This window comes from Oncorhynchus mykiss, chromosome 24 (assembly GCF_057628025.1).
Source record: "Oncorhynchus mykiss isolate SJ-2025 chromosome 24, ASM5762802v1, whole genome shotgun sequence".
In the NCBI taxonomy this organism is placed as follows: domain Eukaryota; kingdom Metazoa; phylum Chordata; class Actinopteri; order Salmoniformes; family Salmonidae; genus Oncorhynchus; species Oncorhynchus mykiss.
This window is the reverse complement of record NC_143045.1, coordinates 3,215,888-3,235,527: the sequence shown is the minus strand read 5'-3', so window position 1 is coordinate 3,235,527 and position 19,640 is coordinate 3,215,888. Positions and strand designations below refer to the sequence as shown.

General features: G+C 41.9%; 2 protein-coding genes across 13 annotated transcripts in view; one reads left to right on the top strand and one right to left on the bottom strand.

Annotated features, from left to right (window-relative positions):
- LOC110503542 (cell surface glycoprotein MUC18) overlaps positions 1 to 11,605 on the top strand; it is a 67,359-nt gene extending 55,754 nt beyond the window's left edge. For 4 of the 12 annotated variants that reach the window (XM_021581914.3, XM_021581916.3, XM_021581915.3 and 1 more), the window contains exons 7-17: positions 288 to 415; positions 635 to 770; positions 2,761 to 2,876; positions 3,789 to 3,930; positions 4,026 to 4,156; positions 4,575 to 4,716; positions 5,047 to 5,082; positions 6,277 to 6,321; positions 7,357 to 7,483; positions 7,942 to 8,047; positions 8,275 to 11,605. In XM_021581914.3, coding sequence (XP_021437589.2) covers positions 288 to 415; positions 635 to 770; positions 2,761 to 2,876; positions 3,789 to 3,930; positions 4,026 to 4,156; positions 4,575 to 4,716; positions 5,047 to 5,082; positions 6,277 to 6,321; positions 7,357 to 7,483; positions 7,942 to 8,047; positions 8,275 to 8,304 — 1,139 coding nt within the window. In that variant the 3' untranslated portion in view covers positions 8,305 to 11,605. Of the gene's footprint in view, positions 1 to 287; positions 416 to 634; positions 771 to 2,760; positions 2,877 to 3,788; positions 3,931 to 4,025; positions 4,157 to 4,574; positions 4,717 to 5,046; positions 5,083 to 6,276; positions 6,322 to 7,356; positions 7,484 to 7,941; positions 8,048 to 8,269 lie in introns of all 12 variants that reach the window. The other 8 variants (XM_021581917.3, XM_090218103.1, XM_090218102.1 and 5 more) reach the window with 5 other exon arrangements.
- Positions 11,606 to 12,457: 852 nt separating this feature from the next.
- The window catches only part of LOC110503541 (E3 ubiquitin-protein ligase CBL), a 39,133-nt gene continuing 31,950 nt past the window's right edge, over positions 12,458 to 19,640 (bottom strand). The window contains exon 16 of the mRNA XM_021581913.3: positions 12,458 to 19,542. Coding sequence (XP_021437588.1) covers positions 19,232 to 19,542 — 311 coding nt within the window. The 3' untranslated portion in view covers positions 12,458 to 19,231. The remainder of the gene's footprint in view (positions 19,543 to 19,640) is intronic.

The following is a 19,640-nucleotide window of genomic DNA, read 5'->3' as shown; positions in this document are numbered from 1 at the left end:
CACAGACTTACACAAGTACATTGCCGTCTCAAATCGTGTTCAGTCTCAACGAGAAGTAGGAATCATAAATGCAAGCAACTATGCCACAGTGCAACATTTTTATTTTCCGACTCTTTGTGCTATCGCCACTTGTTTCTGTCAAGTTTTGAAGTCTCATGTTTTGTACCGAACTTGACATGGCTACACTTGCCACTTTCCAGGTCGTCTTTGTTAGCAAGAATTAGGTCTTACATCTTGCTGACTTTCCTGGATAAACAAAGGTTAAATAAAATACAAAATCTCTTCAGATCCAACCACTTCTCTTGATGTGTGGGTGGAGTCACCAAAGGGGCGTGTCAAAGAAGGGGACACAGTTGAGGTCCATTGCCGTGCCAACGGGAATCCTCAACCACCCTTTACATTCATGCACAATATGGTAAGAAACCCATGCCTACTCCTAGTCCCATGTAAAAAAATATATATATATTCTGTGCCTCCAACCATAAACAGAACTATATACATTGATGCATGTGTTTACTGTAAGTGATTGGATGTGGATTGTGTGTCATTGGGTGTATGTGCGCTCGTGCATGAATTTGTGTGTTAACACACGACACGGTTGATGTGTGTTATAAATGCCACTCCCTCTCTGTAGCAAGAGCTGGAATCGGAGCTGAACGTGTTGGTCCTGAAAGACGTGATGCGTCTAAGCAGCGGCAACATCACCTGTACCTCACTAGACCTGGACACGCATGAAGAAACCGTAGGGCACACAGAGCTCTTCGTCGACTGTGAGTGAAACGTTCCTCTGGTACAGTTTCTGGGACATTAGTCATTATTACAGTGCCTTGCGAAAGTATTCGGCCCCCTTGAACTTTGCGACCTTTTGCCACATTTCAGGCTTCAAACATAAAGATATAAAACTGTATTTTTTTCGTGAAGAATCAACAACAAGTGGGACACAATCATGAAGTGGAACGACATTTATTGGATATTTCAAACTTTTTTAACAAATCAAAAACTGAAAAATTGGGCGTGCAAAATTATTCAGCCCCCTTAAGTTAATACTTTGTAGCGCCACCTTTTGCTGCGATTACAGCTGTAAGTCGCTTGGGGTATGTCTCTATCAGTTTTGCACATCGAGAGACTGAAATTTTTTCCCATTCCTCCTTGCAAAACAGCTCGAGCTCAGTGAGGTTGGATGGAGAGCATTTGTGAACAGCAGTTTTCAGTTCTTTCCACAGATTCTCGATTGGATTCAGGTCTGGACTTTGACTTGGCCATTCTAACACCTGGATATGTTATTTTTTGAACCATTCCATTGTAGATTTTGCTTTATGTTTTGGATCATTGTCTTGTTGGAAGACAAATCTCCGTCCCAGTCTCAGGTCTTTTGCAGACTCCATCAGGTTCTTCCAGAATGGTCCTGTATTTGGCTCCATCCATCTTCCCATCAATTTTAACCATCTTCCCTGTCCCTGCTGAAGAAAAGCAGGCCCAACCCATGATGCTGCCACCACCATGTTTGACAGTGGGGATGGTGTGTTCAGGGTGATGAGCTGTGTTGCTTTTACGCCAAACATAACGTTTTGCATTGTTGCCAAAAAGTTCAATTTTGGTTTCATCTGACCAGAGCACCTTCTTCCACATGTTTGGTGTGTCTCCCAGGTGGCTTGTGGCAAACTTTAAACAACACTTTTTATGGATATCTTTAAGAAATGGCTTTCTTCTTGCCACTCTTCCATAAAGGCCAGATTTGTGCAATATACTAAGATTATACTAAGACTACAATAAGATTGTTGTCCTATGGACAGAGTCTCCCACCTCAGCTGTAGATCTCTGCAGTTCATCCAGAGTGATCATGGGCCTCTTGGCTGCATCTCTGATCAGTCTTCTCCTTGTATGAGCTGAAAGTTTAGAGGGACGGCCAGGTCTTGGTAGATTTGCAGTGGTCTGATACTCCTTCCATTTCAATATTATCGCTTGCACAGTGCTCCTTGGGATGTTTAAAGCTTGGGAAATCTTTTTGTATCCAAATCCGGCTTTAAACTTCTTCACAACAGTATCTCGGACCTGCCTGGTGTGTTCCTTGTTCTTCATGATGCTCTCTGCGCTTTTGACGGACCTCTGAGACTATCACAGTGCAGGTGCATTTATACGGAGACTTGATTACACACAGGTGGATTGTATTGATCATCATTAGTCATTTAGGTCAACATTGGATCATTCAGAGATCCTCACTAAACTTCTGGAGAGAGTTTGCTGCACTGAAAGTAAAGGGTCTGAATAATTTTGCACGCCCAATTTTTCAGTTTTTGATTTGTTAAAAAAGTTTGAAATATCCAATAAATGTCGTTCCACTTCATGATTGTGTCCCACTTGTTGTTGATTCTTCACAAAAAAATACAGTTTTATATCTTTATGTTTGAAGCCTGAAATGTGGCAAAAGGTCGCAAAGTTCAAGGGGGCCGAATACTTTCGCAAGGCACTGTAGTAGCCCCAAAAGTTGTGACATGACCAGAATAAACTTAGGACCCTCGCTATGGTCCAATGACTAGGGCCTAGAGTTATTCCCTGGCTTGGGAAAAACTCCTGGCCTAGTTATTGCAGTAGTAGTGAAATGTGGTGTAATGGAGTGCAGAAGGTTTTGTGGGCTCGCAAATGTGAAACTGAATGGGGACAATGTATACCATTGCCCCTTTGATCTGGTTACTAACATTGGCCTACTGTATGTAGAGTAGTGTAGCAGTATTCTTAACAGTGCATGTTGTGTGTCCATAGATCTGGACCAGGCTGTGTTGATTCCCAAAGACACCCATGTCATGGCCCAGGGAGAGGAGCTGATGGCCACCTGCAATGCCCTGTCCTCCCTGCCCACACACACTGAATGGTTCAAGGTAAATTACAGTAGGCCACTGAGCCAATACCTCAACATTACAATGTGTGTGTGTGTGTAGAATGTGTGTTTTAGAGTGTGTGTGTGTGTGCGCGCGCGTGTGTGTGTGTCGCTTCACTTTCCGTGTTCTGCCATGAGGCGTTGTTTTATCTGTTTTTTGAAGTTTGATTTTACTGCTCGCTTGAGTTACTTGGTGTGGAAGAGAGTTCCGCAATATGTACTGTAGTGGTGCGCGTTTCTCGCGTTGCATCAATATGTTTTGAACCTCCCAGTTTACAATCTTGGGTTACACCAAGCAGTTTAGTTCCCTCAACTTGCTCAATTGCCACATTATTCATTACAAGATTTAGATTAGATTAAGAGTTTAGCTAGTGTTTGGTCCCAAATACAATTATTTTAGTTTTTGATATATTTAGGACTAGCTTATTGCTTGCCACCTATTTTAGAACTGACTGCTACTCTTTGTTCAGTGTTGCAGTGATTTTTACTGTGGTAGCTGTAGTGTATAATGTTAAGTCATTAGCGTACATAGACACACATGCTTTACTCAATACCAGTGGTAGGACATTAGAAAAAAAATGTAAAGGTGAGAGGCCATGACAGCTACCTTGACATATGCCAAACTCTACCTGGTTTACGTTAGAGAGGCATCCATTAAATAACTTCCGCTGTGTTCCGTGAGATAAGTAACTCTCGATCCACAATAAGGCAGAGGATGTAAAGGATTTTGTAGAGGATTTTTTTTCAGCAGCAAACTATGATCGATAATGTCTAACAAAACAGCTCCCACAGCCCCCTGATATCTGTCTCGACTATGTCTTTCGAAACTCAGATGTGTTCTTTAAGAGGTGTGGCTGCTAGATTTATATTGTTTCCCTCATAGACGTGTGTGTGTGTGTGTGTGTGTGTGTAGAAAGGAGAACATTTTGCAGAGGGCCACACACTGACCCTGAAGGATGCTGTGTTTGACATGGCGGGGACATACGTGTGTGTGGTGAAGGTGCCTTCACTGGAAGGACTGGAGACCAGTGGCTCTTTACATGTCCACATACAGGGTGAGCCCGCCTGCCTGCACGCATGCACACACACACACACACACACACACACATACACACACACAACTAACCCTCCGTCCCCCTCTTCCATACAGGACCCCCAGAGATCAAGGAGTCAGCAGACACAGTCCTGGAGGAGGTCACAGATAAGTTCCTTAACCTGAGCTGCCATGCTAGAGGATACCCAACCCCTGTTATCACCTGGAGCTCCTCTGACGAATCACAGGTAAGCAGACAGACCGACAGTCAGTCAGACCAGCAGGAACAGAGGGCTCCTCTGGGTCAGCTCATACAGACAATGTTTCGGCTGGCTGGGAAGGAAAGAGGGACAATGGTGTGTTTTTTTCTTCTTTTGATCTATTTACACACAGATCTGTTCCGATCCTGGCTACATGGGTATTTTCCTGTAACAAGGTTAATAGACAAAGTAACTCATGTTCAACTTTCCTTTCTGAACCGATATATCTGCGATTGGGTTGTCCCAAATGGCCACCTTTTCCCATTGTAGTGCACTACTTTTGACCCGGGCCCATAGGGCTCTGGGCAAAAGTAGTGCACTATATCTGGAATAGGATGCCATTTGGGACATAGACAGTGTTTTGGTTTCAAGTCTTATCTGTGCTTTATTCCCCTGTGTGTGCTAGATCCTGAAGGAGGTGTCCCACAGACAGACAGAGGACGGGGTTCTCAGTGTGGTGAGCGTCAAGGTGACATCTGACGTCACAGCCAACTGTAACGCCTCCAACGTCCATGGCACAGACTCCTTCCTCTTCAGCATCAAAGCCAGTAAGTTGTCTGTCCACTGTCTTATTTGTCATGTCTTGTATATTTTATGTCAAGATGTCCGGTTTGACTGCTAAGAGAAAATGAACAGGCAGAACATACTAACAACCGAATGGTTTAATTAATGGAAACATGACAGAAAACAAGAACCTGAGCTTCAAATCATCTTTAGTAAAGCTGCTAGAGGCGTTGGGTTAAATGCGGAAGACACATTTCAGTTGAACGCATTCAGTTGTACAACTGACTAGGTATCCCCCCTTTCCCTTTACTAGTTTTCCTTTAACCGTCAGTGTGCTAACAGGAGAGTGTCACTCTCCCTTTGCCTGTTTTCAGTTGTCCAAACGACCTCTTCAGCTCCCAGTACTACAGGTAAGCGTACCACTCTTTTAGTATAGAAACACTCACTGTCATCGCTGCTGTGTCATTGGTTGAGTTCCACGTCGTCTTTATTGCGGTCATGCTGCGCATTCCAGAAGATCGCTGTATCATATCAATGGGATGCTTCGATTTTGGCAAGTGTCGGGAGATCTGATCACCTGTGCAGCGTGACTGCAATAACAAACGACCATGGTATTGCAACAAGGAACGCGTGCACCTTTTTTTTCTCGCAATTTTGTTGTTGAGCGGTTGATTGGCTAGTTGAGCGTTCCTCGGGGAGGGGGGAAAAAAGGAAAGAAAAGGAAAAATGCGACGGGTGCTTTTAGCAATGACCAAAATCATAATTCAAAAAGGTCTCTATGGTTGTATTAAGGTTTATACCGATGAGGACGGTCACGGTTGAGAAACCTTTTATTGACTAACTGGTGTGCGAGAGCTGCTTATTTTCCATGTGTTGATCAGTCATATCATACGAACACATCCCCATGTGTTCTTTGATAACTGTCATAATTAGATGGTAGATTAAATTAAATCTTTATGGGCCGGCTTTCCCAGACACAGATAGATTGACTAGTCCTGACCCGGACTAGAAAGCTATTTCAATGGAGATTCTGGGCTGTCATTGAGCACAGTTTTTAGTCTGGGGTTAGGCTCAATTTGGATCCAGAAAACTGGCCATAGAACTCTTACTACAGGGTCATCCTAATTCGGACTATGTTCACTAAATGGTTGCATATCGCCCTATTGCATAAAGATCCGTCTTTGTTTGCACACAGATCAGGAGCGAGGCTGAAACTGTAGCTGTGTGTTGATGGTTAAAGTGCACTCAACATAGTCTTCTGACTCCCATTACCTCAGTGGACCGTTCACGTCATGCCAGGAAATCATTGCCTCCGTCCCTCGGAGGGAAAATCCTGTTTGTTGTTGCTTTATTGATGACAAAATATGATTAAAACAGCCGGCGCTGCCGCTCCTGGAAATCATTAGGGCATTTTTTGGGGAGGGTGCAGACCGCAGAGCCGTTCCTGGTTCCTGTCTCCTGCCTATCTGTGTCTGTAACAAAGGCCATAAGTGATTAGGGCCACGCTAAGTAGACAGGGCGGTTGTTGCACAGTCGTTAACAGTGTTAGGTTGCCATAGAGCTGGTGTATTATCGTGATAACTGTGTCCGTGTGGTTTGTCCAGTAACAACAGTAACCCCAGTAACTCCTCCGAAGAGAGTCAAGAAAGGTTTGTGACTTCTGGTCCTGGGCGTTGATGCTGCCACCCACCTAGCACGCTTCGAAGGCTGCCCTGCCCACGCCTCGCTCCACCCAGCTCACACTGCCTAGACTGAACCCCCCCCCCCATCACCCTCCACACTCGCTCTTTCTCTCCACAGCACCCTCATTCTCTATGCAGGGGAGGGCTTTGTACTCTCTACTCAGGAGGCAACACTTGTGACATGGAATAATTGATCATTTAATAGGATCTCTTTGTGTGTGACTTTGTAATACTGTCTGAAAAAGTACAGTATTACACAACTTTATCTATGTGGAGAGATACTTCTAAATTATCAAGTGGAAAAATATAATTAGATGAAATCTGGAATTATAGTTTTTTTTTTATATTCATACTTTGTTAGTTACAATGTTATCATTTTAATATTTTCTCTGAATGATGCTTCATGAATCATCACAAACATAACCCCCAAAAATGTTTTTGTTTAACCAGGCTGAAAAGTTCCATTTGCATCTGGAGCATTTTGAGTACAAACCCCCTCCTGAGAGAATGGAGTGGTATCACCCATTCTGTACCTTGATGGATATGGATCCATCCATCTAAATCTGCATCCTTCCTCCAGGGGAGGTCCATCCCCAAGTGCACCCATCCACCTCTTTACCTTCCCTCACTCTTTCCCTCTCTCTCCCTTTGTCCTGCTGCCTCCTACTGTAGTTCTGGTTGGTATTCTCTGACAGAGAAACCAAGCAGCACAACTCTGGAAAGTGTTTCTTCTGACTGATCTTTGGTCCTCAATAAAAAAAAATATTCCATGATGAACAACCTGTTCAGAGACTGCACGCCTGTTCATCACTACCACCACCTGTGCATGCTGTTGTCTCTGATTGATACAAGCGACACTCCTGAATGACATGGACACGCACGCAAGCGCGCACACACACATTTTTTAACATCTGAAACTCCTTAAGAGGGCGACGTTATCACAAAGCATTTACCGGATGGGAAATGACCCGTGGTTCTGCCTCTTCTTCTTTGTCCCACCAGAGGGCAGCGGTGTGATCATCGCTGTCATCATCATCTGTATTCTCCTGCTGGCTATCCTTGGCAGTGTGCTGTACTTCCTGTACAAGAAGGGCAAGATCCCATGTGGGCGTTCGGGCAAGCAGGATCTGTAAGTGTGTTTTCCACAATTTTACTTTAAAGGTCTGCAAAATTCCAGAAGCATTCTCAAAATTCCCAGGAATCCTCCACCCAGAATTGCTGGAAGAGCCGTGCATTTTTAGGGAAGGTTTTTGTAATTTTGCAACCATATTTTGGAATCATGACACCTTATCAGGTAGCTTAATTAGTTGGATATGCCTTAGAGGATACCTCTAAAATACCTCATTGTCATTTTTTCCCTTCTTCTTCATGATTTTCCCTGATGTGTCATTATCGTTTCTATCGGATACCGTTTTCACACTATTGCGCTGACCCGAACCGTACTGTGCTGGCTCAGTTTCTTGTCCTTTTTAGTATCGCAACTATGTTGGAGGCATAAACAGGCCAGCTTGGGTTGTCTTGGCTTAGGAGTGTGAAAAGGGTATTACATTGGTCATGCTGGTGACTGAGCTCTCTCTCTCTCTCTAGTACCAAACCGAGTAAGGACAGCACAATGGTAGAGATTAATAATGACAACACGGAGGAGGCCGTGCTTTTAGGTGTCAACGGAGACAAGAAGCCCCCTAGTGACCAGGTAACTATGGACACTGGCTATTTTTTTTTTTTTACCTTCCTCATGAATTGTACAACCACTCATCCAAATGATAGTTAAAATTGTATATTTTAGTATTTGAACTTTAGTGGTTACTACAATGCAATGTTGCGTTGAAGATGTTCCTTACCAGCTGTCCTATGATACAACCTTTAACACATTGTTTCACTTCTCTGTGTTTGTGTGTGTGTCCGTCCTCTGGAGTAAAGGGTGATAAGTACATGGACGTGCAGAAGTGAGTGTGGCTGTGTGAAGGGGGACTCCTGCAGCTGCTCCCAGTCCAGTTCACTCTCTCAGGGTGGGATGGATCCTTTGATGCCTTGTGACCTACAACTCATCTGATATGTGCTGCAGTTCTCTAACCTGATCCCACATTCTTAGTTCTTTAGCATGGCAGTGGCTAACAAAGTAGGTAGCTACGTTATGTTCAGTCATGTTTATCATTTGCATAACATAGAACATGCAGATCTAGGATCAGCCTAGCAATTTTCCTGAATGGGCTTCTTCTATGCACCCATAAGACCCAGTTAGAGCACAAAATAAGGATGGTTTTATATATATATAAATGTACCTTAATCCAAATGCCAACTCAGGCAACCAATCACTGAAGATCAGCCTGGAACTGCTCTTTATGAAGTGTGTATATATATATATATATTATATCCTGTATATATTTCTTTATTTAAAATAACGAGAGAAAAACCTTTTAAAAAGACATGGCTAGTTTTTGGTTTGGTGCTTTTTTTTTTTTTGGTCCAAGGCGTTAGGGCGCGTTCCTCTGCAGCATAGTGGAGGAACGTGAACTAACGCCCTGAACCAGAGCTCGCTTTACTCTAGAGGTCCACCTGCTGTTCTGTTCTGCGCGTGATTGCCTGCCTTCAATTCCTACTTTGCTAAAGTCTGTACACTGAAACCATGGGTGCCTAATGACAGGCTTACCTACCATGTCTACATGTATATAGCCTGCTTCATCTACCCATGTAAATCAACATACAACCTTTAGAGCTATGTTCTCAAAGTGGACTCAAAGTGGTCGTGACATCACATATCATTTAGCAAATTCCGTTTTAGTTTAGTCTTTTTAATTTTTTACTTACCCCTGAACCTAACATGTTCATTCACAAAGCCAAAAACAAGTGTAAGGCCTTGTATCCTCCTCTAATCTTATGAGAGATGGGCCTCATTTCAATATATCCTTCCTGCTTTCCTTCATTGGAGTGATGGCTAAGCTGACATGACTTGGATAGGTGAAGGCCTATCCAAATCAGGTCAAAGCAGTGACTTATTCATGGAAGAAAGGATATGTAGTGAAATATCCAGGATTGGGTTCTTTTGTACTACAAGAGCCAATAGCAGAGCTCCGATGAAGCCAAAGCTACTGGTTACTTTTTCTTCCGTAAACTGCTGTCTCATTCTTGTGCTGTTTGTAAATAAGAGGTTAGAATCACGCTGATATTTTTCCAGTTTTCGTAAACATCTGTCTACCTTATACATTCAGCCTCATTCTACAAGTCACAGCTAGCAGAATAGCTTACATTCTTTCACACTTGTTTTATCATTCTTCGTGAATATATCCAGTGCACTGATTTTCTTTAGTTTGTTATGATAATTTGTCATGTTTTGTTGGTTTTGTCTGTGAATCTCTGGTTTAAGTTGGGTGAAGGAGTGTTTGCGTGTTTAATGCGAGTGAAACTTTAGCTAGTTTTTGATTAAAGTGAAGGTAAAATGGCTCTTTGACCTAGGGGAGAGTGGGGTAAATTGAGCCAAAGGGGTAAGTTTAGCCACCCTTGTTTCTAGGAAACCATACATAAAACTAATAATTTGACCAAAATGGGAAGAGGTCATAATTTCAGGGAGTCTGTGAAGGAAGTAAAATGTACATGTAAAAAGTGGTAAGCAAGTTAGGTAAAAAAAAAACAAAACAACGTATCTTCACCAAGTCAAATGCATTTGTGTTACCGGGTTTATGATGCTTGGGTCTAAACCAAAGTAGATCATTTTAAGATTGTTATACACACACATCCGTTTGGGTCTCTATAAGCTTCAATATGAGGTCCTAAACCTAGCATGAGGGCTAATATCGTCAATGTTCGCCTTGGCGTAAGTTGAGCAAATGTGTGTTTCTTCCCAGGCGTAATGCAAGACATTATCGCTGGGATATGGGTTAACAGGACCTAGCCTATGTTAAGTGTTTTTAAAAATAAAGTAAGTGGTGTTAAAAGATGCTACAAATTATTTAAAAGAAAAAAACTATTGTGATCGTGTTGAATTGTGTTTGGGAAATAAAGTCAGACATGGTTTTAAGAGAAGTAGTAGTAATATTTCCTTCAGTACAGACATTTGTAGGCGGCTTAACTTACCCCATACGTACGTTGTGCCAAGAGACCACTTTCTTTGGACAAGCGGTCTTCAAAACTAAATGTTCACATTATTATTATTTCCAGGGATACACAACATTCTGACATACATGTAGATAACTTTGTTAGAACACTATATTTTCCTTGATTGAGTGATGCTAAACGTAAAAAAAAAATAATGGCTCAACTTACCCCACTCTCCCCAATGGCAAATAAACTATATTTATAATTCAAACAGGCACTCGCACATCTGAGCCAACTTTGTTGCAGGTGCATGGTAACAGTTGAATAACATGAGAACAAAGAAGAAACCTGCATACTGCTCATGCTAGCATCACTACTGTTTACTAATCTTTACATATTGGCCTCGAAGCCTTCGTCAATAGTAAAACAATTTTTTTTTTAAACTAAAAACCTGACGAAGGCCTTGAGGCAGATACGTAAAAGAGCAGTGATACTAGCAAGAGTAGTGCGTGGGTTTCTTATTTCTCTCTCCAATATAAACTACATGAAAGTCATCGGAACAGGGACTAAATGTTATACTCTGATAGTGTTTTACACAGAACCCCTCTTGAATTGCTATGCTATGATACCTAGTAGTTTTCATTCTACAAACAAAATTGCAAGAATTAGTTTTATCAGTTGGTCAGACTAACATTTCTACACCAGAGAATGGCTGGATAACAATACACTCCTTAGTTTGAGCTTTCTTAAATCACAACAGGCAAGATTCCAAGAGCTCGCCCATGGCTATGTTAAAACACAACCCAGAAGTTACTCTTATTAATAACTAAAGACACTACAGGTTAAAAGGTGGTTTGCTTAAGTCTGCATCAAATCATTAGGGCCACCAGTTTTACTCATGGTCCTCCCAATCAAATGTGTAACGGTACAATATGGAGGAGAAAAGTATGACAGTCATCAATCTTTGATAGTATGAAGTCAAATGTAAGTTCTGTACTGTCTAATTACAGCCTTCACTCTTTTCACCATTTAAAAAAACATTTTTTTGACAAGAACTATCTGTTCATTTTGTTAATTTAAAAAAAAAAAATGTGTAATGGTCTATGACTTGCAAAGACTGATTAACTTCAGGACAGGTGAACGGATTCCTTTTGTTTGTAAAAACTTTTTTTTTTTTTATTAAGTAAATGCCAAATAAAAATGCATGTTCAATGAAAAACGTCTCTCTTCAAGCCTGAAAAGACTACCTCATCTTGACAATCTGCAACTTTCCGTTTAAAAAAAAACAAAAACAGGACTAACAAGCAATTGATGGAAAGAATACTGTATATACTCCAAATATAAACATAGCTAGAAGAGAAGATCACCTTCGGCTTGTGAAGACAGGAATGTATGCTGTACTACAGCAGCTGGTCATCTCCCATGATTCCCACATTTCTTCCCAAGAGTACTAAAACATATTCAGATAAGTAATGGATTTGGGAGTTTTATTCTATTTTTAATCGATACCAAGATGAGGGGAACAAGAATTGTCTGTACCGGGCCAAAATGCAGAACGGATCTTAGACCTTTCTTACACGACAACGGTGCTAACAATTCTTACCAAGGTGTGTTCACGCAGGGATGACTGTTGGAGGTTGACTGGTAGATTGTCCGCTTATCACTGGAAGATGAAATGGAGGAAAAGCGCACACCTATGTTGACACTTAAAACATGTTCAAGTTCACCGTAGAACCTAAAGTCCAAGGCTGCGTTCTGATTTCCACCCTTCTCCCAAAGTGTGCAGTTGCACAGTGCACACTCCCCATTCATGGACTTAAAAGTATTCAGTGTAAGCCTTTGAGGTAGTTTCCAATATTGTTAAATCTATGACTGCATGCTTCGGGACTCGGGAGAAGGGTGGAGAATCAGGGCATTGCCCAACTGAGGTTCTCTTCGTCCGTTCTTTGTGATTCAAGTGACAAGACACGATTGCATCAAATTGAGGGATGTCTATGATAATGGACACAGTGGAAATATAGATTATGACAAAGATAAATGATTATGGACTAAATAAATGCAGCACAGCATAGCAATGCATGTTTATTTATTTTTTTAAAGAAAAGAAAAATGCTTCAAATTCCAGAAAAGAAAAACATGATTTTGTGAAGTTTTGGGGGAGGAGTACAGCAGTAAATTAATAAATACGTTTAGAATGGAAAATGCATAACAAAAAAACAATGGACTCTGAAAGGTCCACATTATCGGACCATCCACATGCATGGACAGGCAGATGTTTTAAACAAAAGCTGACGTCGGGGCACTGATGGCAGTTTAGACCTTGGTAGTGAGAAAAGCTGAAGCAGTAAGGCAGCGAGAGAGAGAGGTGGACACTTGCCCAATCCCAAACCGACCCATAGCCCCTATGCACTTCGGGAGGACTGAGGGAATTCGGTAAATACAATTTGCAGAAAATGCCTCTTTTCCTATCAGAAGGCAAGAGGGAACAATTACCATATTACTCCTAAAAAAAAGGTGCACAGGGGGCTAGGGTTTGATTTGGGATTGGCCAAGTTTCCTCCAAAAGCCCAAGCCAACAGCAAGCCTGGGGCACAATCAGCAGTTTTGTATAAAACATGGAAAATGCATTTTTCTGCAACACAGGTGTTGCGACACGTGTGACCCAAAGTAGAGAGAGATTGCTCAAGGACTGTGTTCAGCAATGGATAAGTACCGTTAAACTGAGACTTGACGTCTTTACTTACTCTTTTAATAAACAGTATAGCACTGTGCATACTTCCAAAATGACGAGCATTAAAAAGTTCAATAAACGCCTCAACGGTTGAAGAGAAAAATGGCAGAGGACAGACAGCTCCCTCTTCTGGTAAAAAAAATGGAACTCCTCCACATGGGGAAAGGAGTTTGATGTGTAAATGTGGTGACGTCGTCCAATAGGCAGAGGAGGCGTATAGGTAAGAACCAATACTGGACTATCTGAGATTGTTTAGACCAACGGGCTGAAACCATGTTCTCACGTCAGACAATGCCTTATTCTAGTCATCAGGAGAACATTACTGACACTTCTAAACATATGGCACTGTGCACAAAATTATCCACAAAAGTAAACAAAAAACTTTTTTTGGGGGGGGAGATATCAAATCTGACATGTACAGGAATGCAAAATGAAATAAAACATAGCAATTCACATATTTTAAATCAGTAACTATACACTTCATTTTTAAAGTGACAGTATCGTAGCACAAATTGGTATAGTATGTAGAAAAAATATCCATATGCACTTACAGTGCCTTCAGAACGTATTCACACCTCTTGACTTTTTCCACATTTTGTTGTTGTGCTACAGCTTGAAGTTAAACTGGATACAATTTAGATGTTATGTCACGGACCTACACATAATAGCCCATAACGTCAAAGTGGAAAATATTTTTTTTAAATGTTTACAAATTCATTAAAAATGAGAAGCTGTCTTGAGTCAATAAGTATTCAACCCCTTTGTTACGGCAAGCATAAAGAAGTATAAAAAATGTGCTTAACAAGTCACATAAGTTGCATGGACTGATTCTGTGTGCAATAATAGTGTTTAACATGATTTCTGAATAACTACCTCATCCATGTACCCCACACATACAGTTATCTGTGAGGTCCCTCAGTTGAGCAATGAATTTCAAACACAGACTGAACAACAAAGGCCAGGGAAGTTTTCCAATGCCTTGCAAAGAAGGGCACCTATTGGTATAAAAAGCAGACATTGGAATATCCCTTTGAGCTTGGTGAAGTTATTAATTACACTTTGGATGGTGTATCAACACACCCAGTCATTAGAAAGATACAGGCGTCCTCCTAACTCAGTTTTCTGGAGAGGAAGGAAAATGCCCAGGGATTTCAACATGAGACCAATGGTGACTTCAAAACAGTTCCAGGGTTTAACGGTTGTGATAGGATAAAACTGAGGATAGATCAACAACATTGCTGTTACTCCACAATACTAACCCAATTGATAGAATGAAAATGACGCCTGTGCAGAAGAAAAATATTTCAAAAACATTCATCCTGTTGTAATACCGCAAAATACGTGGCAAAGAAATTCACTTTTTTATCCTGAATACAAAGGGTTATATTTGGAGCAAACCAATACAACAGAGCACCAATCCCAATATTTTCAGGATAGTGGTGGCTGGATCATGTTATGGGTATGCTTGTAATCGTTAAGGACTGGGGAGCTTTCCAGGATAGAAATAAATAAAACGGAATGGAGCTAACCACAGGCAAAAGAGGAAAACCTGGTTCCGTCTGCCTACCACCAGATAATATGAGATGAATTCACCTTTCAGCAGGACAAGGCCAAATCTACACTGAAGTTGCTTACCAAGAAGACAGTGAATGTTCACAAGTAGCTGAGTTAGTTTTTACTTAAATCTGCTTGAAAATATATGGCAAGAGTGGAAAATGGTTGTCTTAGCAATGATCAACAACCAATTTGATAGAGCTTGAAGAATATATTTTTTTAAAGAATGTGCAAATATTGTACAATCCAGGAGTGCAACGCTCTTAGAGACTTAACCAGAAAGACTCCAAAGGTGATTCTAACACATATTGACTCAGGGGTGTGAATACTTATGCAAATGAGATTTCTGCATTTCATTTTCAATACATTTGTAAACATGTTTTCAATTTGTCATTACGTGGTAGTGTGTGTCGATGGGTGAGAAATGTTTATGTCATCCATTTTGTATTCAGGCTGTAACAACATGTGGAATAAGTCTAAGGGTATAAATGCTTTCTGAAGGCACATATGGAAAGTATTCAGACCCCTGGACTTTTCCCACATTTTGTTACATTACAGCCTTATTTTAAAATGAATGAAATAAATTCCTCAAATAAACACACCATAATGACACGGCGAAAACAGGGGTTTAGAAATGTTTGCTAATGTACTAAAAATAAAAAAAACAGAAATACCTTAATTATATAAGTACTCAGACCCTCTGCTATGAGTCTCGAAATTGAACTCATGTGCATTCCGTTTCCATTGATCATCCTTCAGATGTTTTTACAACTTGATTGGAGTCCACCTGTGGTAATTTCAATTGTCTGGACATGATTTGGAAAGACACACACACACACGTCTATATTTAAGGTCCCACAGTTTACAGTGCATGTCAGAGCAAAAACCAAGCCATGAGGTCAAATTAATTGTCCGTAGAGCTCCGAGACAGGATTGTGTTAAGGCACAGATCTGGGGAAGGGTACCAAAAAATGTCTGCAGCATTGAAGATCCCAAAGAAAACAGTGGCTTCCATCATTCTTAAATTAAAGAAGTTTAGAACCACCAAGCGACGCTCCCCATCCAACCTGACTGAGCTTGAGAAGGTCTGCAGAGAAAAATGTGAGAAACTCCCCAAATACAGGTTTGCCAAGCTTGTAGCTTCATACCAAAGAAGACACAAGGCTGTAATCACTGCCAAAGGTGCTTCAACAAGTACTGAGTAAAGGATCTGAATACTTATGTAAATGTAATGTTTTTTTAACATTTGTATACATTTGCAAAAATGTATTATGGGGTATTGCATATAGATTGATGAGGGAAAAAAACAACATTTAAACCATTTTAGAATAAGGCTGTAAAAAAAAAGTGGAAAAGTCAAGGTGTTTGAATCCTTCCCGAATGCACTGTACATGTTCATACATAGACAAGAATCAGTACAGTAATTAATATTAAAGGAAAAGCGATTCCGTTCTGAAACCTCACAAACCCTATATATATTTTTGTAATTTTACCCCTCTTCCCCCCCCCCCCCAATTTTGTGATTAAGAACTTGTCTCATCGCTGCAACTCCTCAACGGGCTCGGGAGAGGCGAAAGCAGAGTAATGCATCCTCCGAAACATGACGCCCCAAACCACGCTTCTTAACACCCGCTCACTTAACTCAGAAGCCAGCTGCACCAATGTGTCGGAGGAAACACAGTTCAACTGGCGATCGTCGTCAGCCTGCAGGCACACAGCCCACCACAAGGAGTCACTAGAGCACGATGAGCCAAGTAAAGCCCCACCGGCCAAACCCCTTCCCTAACCCGGATGGCGCGGGCCAATTGTGCACTATGGGACTCGGTAATGGGAGCAAACCCCAGGCTGTAGTGACGCCGCAACACTGCAAAGCAGTGCCTTAGACTGCTGTCACACTCAAAAGTGAATGAAGACCTATCATGCAGTCATACAGGAACATGGTACACCTACTGTATTCAATGAGTGCATTCGTTAGTTTAACAATGTGTTGTCAACTCATTGAGTCAAGACGAGTCGGAACAGTCCACGTGAAAAGTCACTTGTCTGGTTAGTGTACATATGGTATTCCTGAGTTACAGATCGGATTGCAAAATTCCAGAAATGTTCCCACAATTCCCAGGTTTTCCTGGAATCAGGAAGTAATAACAGGGAGGGGAATCCTAAAACTTGGCAATTCTCCAACCGGGATTTTGGGGAAACCTCTCCGTGAAAACAGAAAACAACATTTCCACATTCCCAACTGGTCCACAAACCCTGCTGTTACGTTGACCCAAACAACAGATGTAATATCTCTGTAGGAAAAATAAAGTAAAACACTCTTTATAACCCTGTCAATGTGTGACCGGAACGGTTTACCGAAATAAACAAGAGTTATATAGAATGTGCAACTTTGTCTCCTTTGGGGGGGGGGGGGGGGGGCGACTCATCAACATTTTGGGTGTGCGTCTCAACATGTCCTTGTTCCCTAAGCTACTGGGCTTTTTGCAGCTGTGCAATTAAGACGTTCCTTAATAACAAAGCTTGCACAACACCCAATTTCATCTGGATTAGATGTACTCCCCTTTTAAGTGGAGGCATTTACAATACAGACGTCTGACTGAGTTATGGCACTGTTCCTTTTCTTCAATCACATCGTTCGTTCTGCCGGTGCTACCACTTCGGTCAATATGCTGACAGTGCGATTTATGATGTCATCATAATTCCCCTAAAGGCTATCCAGTCCAACACTAAAGATAAGAAAACAACTGAATTCAGCTTGAATTGCACAACCCAAGCTGCTTGCATTTTCAAGTATGCTACATCACCAAATAAAGAACACAAATTAGATACTGTCACTTTAAAAAAAAAAGAACAAAAAAAAAAGAGGTCAAACAACAATATTCACAAATGTACATTTAAGGCTTAATAGTATAGCAATAACAATAGTAGCAGCAGTAAAGCACTTCTGAATTAATAATAACAATAATGATCATAATAATAATATATTATTAAAGTAAATCGATGACATATTTTTTTTTCTTTCACAACGATGAACAGCTTCGGTGTACGTCTCGGACGAAGCTCTCCTCATGTCGGAGCTGTGTTCAACACATCATAACATCTTGGCCCGGTACTGGGCCTTTAATAGAATCCGTCAATACTTTTTTGCCCACCGTTAGATTTAAGTACACTTTGCCCCTCCCATTCAGACGATTGGTAGAGAGAAGTATGTTTAGAAAGAGCACTACATTTAAGGATGAACGACCAACCAGCATTCATTTTGCTCAGGGATAGAAGAGGGATTGGGACATGGGCCAATCGGGACCTCCCAGATGGCTTCGATTGATTAGATCTGACAGAGTGGGAGTGAGAGAGAGCATCCCCTCTTCCACTGCGCTAACATAGACATCCAAGTCATCCGAAGTTGGTATCACACATTTGTGTGGCTTAACAGCAGAGCCAGGACTGCCTCTAAAAACCGTCTTAGTGAAAAAACTAAACACAGGCTTCCCAGTCCCAGTTTGGTCATCGAAATCACTGATGAGGCGATTAGATGTAGGAAATAAAGCTACCCACAGTAGAAAATGATGCATATATCTAATAACACAGTCAAAACAGCTTTGCTTTTCACCGGGCTTAAGTCAAATTGTCAACCGTGAACTCGGTCAGCCATCACGCATCCCTACCCTAGTAGCCAAGTCAATGGCCAGACACACCTAACACACATCCCAGACAAAGACACATCCCAGACAAAGACACACACCCTATGGGTTTAACCTTTCCCTTAGCTGTAGATCACTTGAAAGCGCACACACACAAACCACACACTGGGCTACAACCTTAGCTGGAGATGACAGTCCAGACCTCTAACACTAACATTATGCTACTTTGAGGCAACACACAAACACTAATTTCCCCCAGAAAGTACCGAAGCAATATCATTAAAAAGGCCACATTTGACATGTTGCCAAATGTTTAGGAAACGCCTGCTTCTAAATGCTAAACCAAGTCTGTCTTTCTCCTCAAAGTGAGGGCTGGGGACTATAGAAGGGTGCTCTCTCGCTCAGAGCGGCTTCAAAGAACCACCATCTTTGACCTCTGCAATCTATCCTTAACATGAACGACATGAAAAAAAAAAAAGACCTTCGAAGCGGAACTCATGGGAAATATATATGTATACATTATACACATTTAATATATATTTTGTTATATATTAAATTCTTATATAGACACACGTACATGTTTTTTTTTGTTGCGAGGTGTCGATTACATTTCGGTAGAGGCCTCGGGAGGATGCGAAAACGACTGAGAAAGACCGCCGAAGCTTCGGTTGCATGATGAGCCATCAGCATCACCACATGGGATATGGAGAGTGGCCCTGCAGCACATTACAAAAGGCGTCCAGACTCTCTTGAGAAATCACGTGGAGTGCAGGGCTCGGAGTCACACACAGTTAGCATCGAGCTAGCTTTGAGAGGGCGCCGGACAGGAGACTGCAGGGGCTCCGGTTAGCACTGAAGCGCTAGTACTGCAGGCGATGGGCTTTGGGCTGAGCTGGGCAGGGCTGGAGCAGAGGAGGTACTATGTAAGAATGTGCGCCGTGGAGGGAATGGAGACAAACTCGCGCAGGATATTCTTGGCCATCTCCATATTGTTCTGTGCAATCATCAGGGCTTTCTGGATGTCCTGGTAGGTATAGCCTTGGCTCATGAGATGCTCAATCTCGCTGGTGATCTGGGGGTTGGCTACTCCTCCACCTCCTTCTCCCGACCCTCCTCCGCCTCCTCCAGTGCCTAATCCAGGAGGTATGGGGCTGCGCCGGCGCTCTGAGTTGAAGCGGCGGGGGAGGGGCTTGGGCGGCCGCTCTGGGGCGTCACTGGACTCTGAGAAGGCTACAAGAACAGGAAGGAGAATAGAACAGCATTCGCATCACAAACCACAGAACAACAAGCAGCATCCACATTACAATTCAGTTCTCCTGCCCAAATCT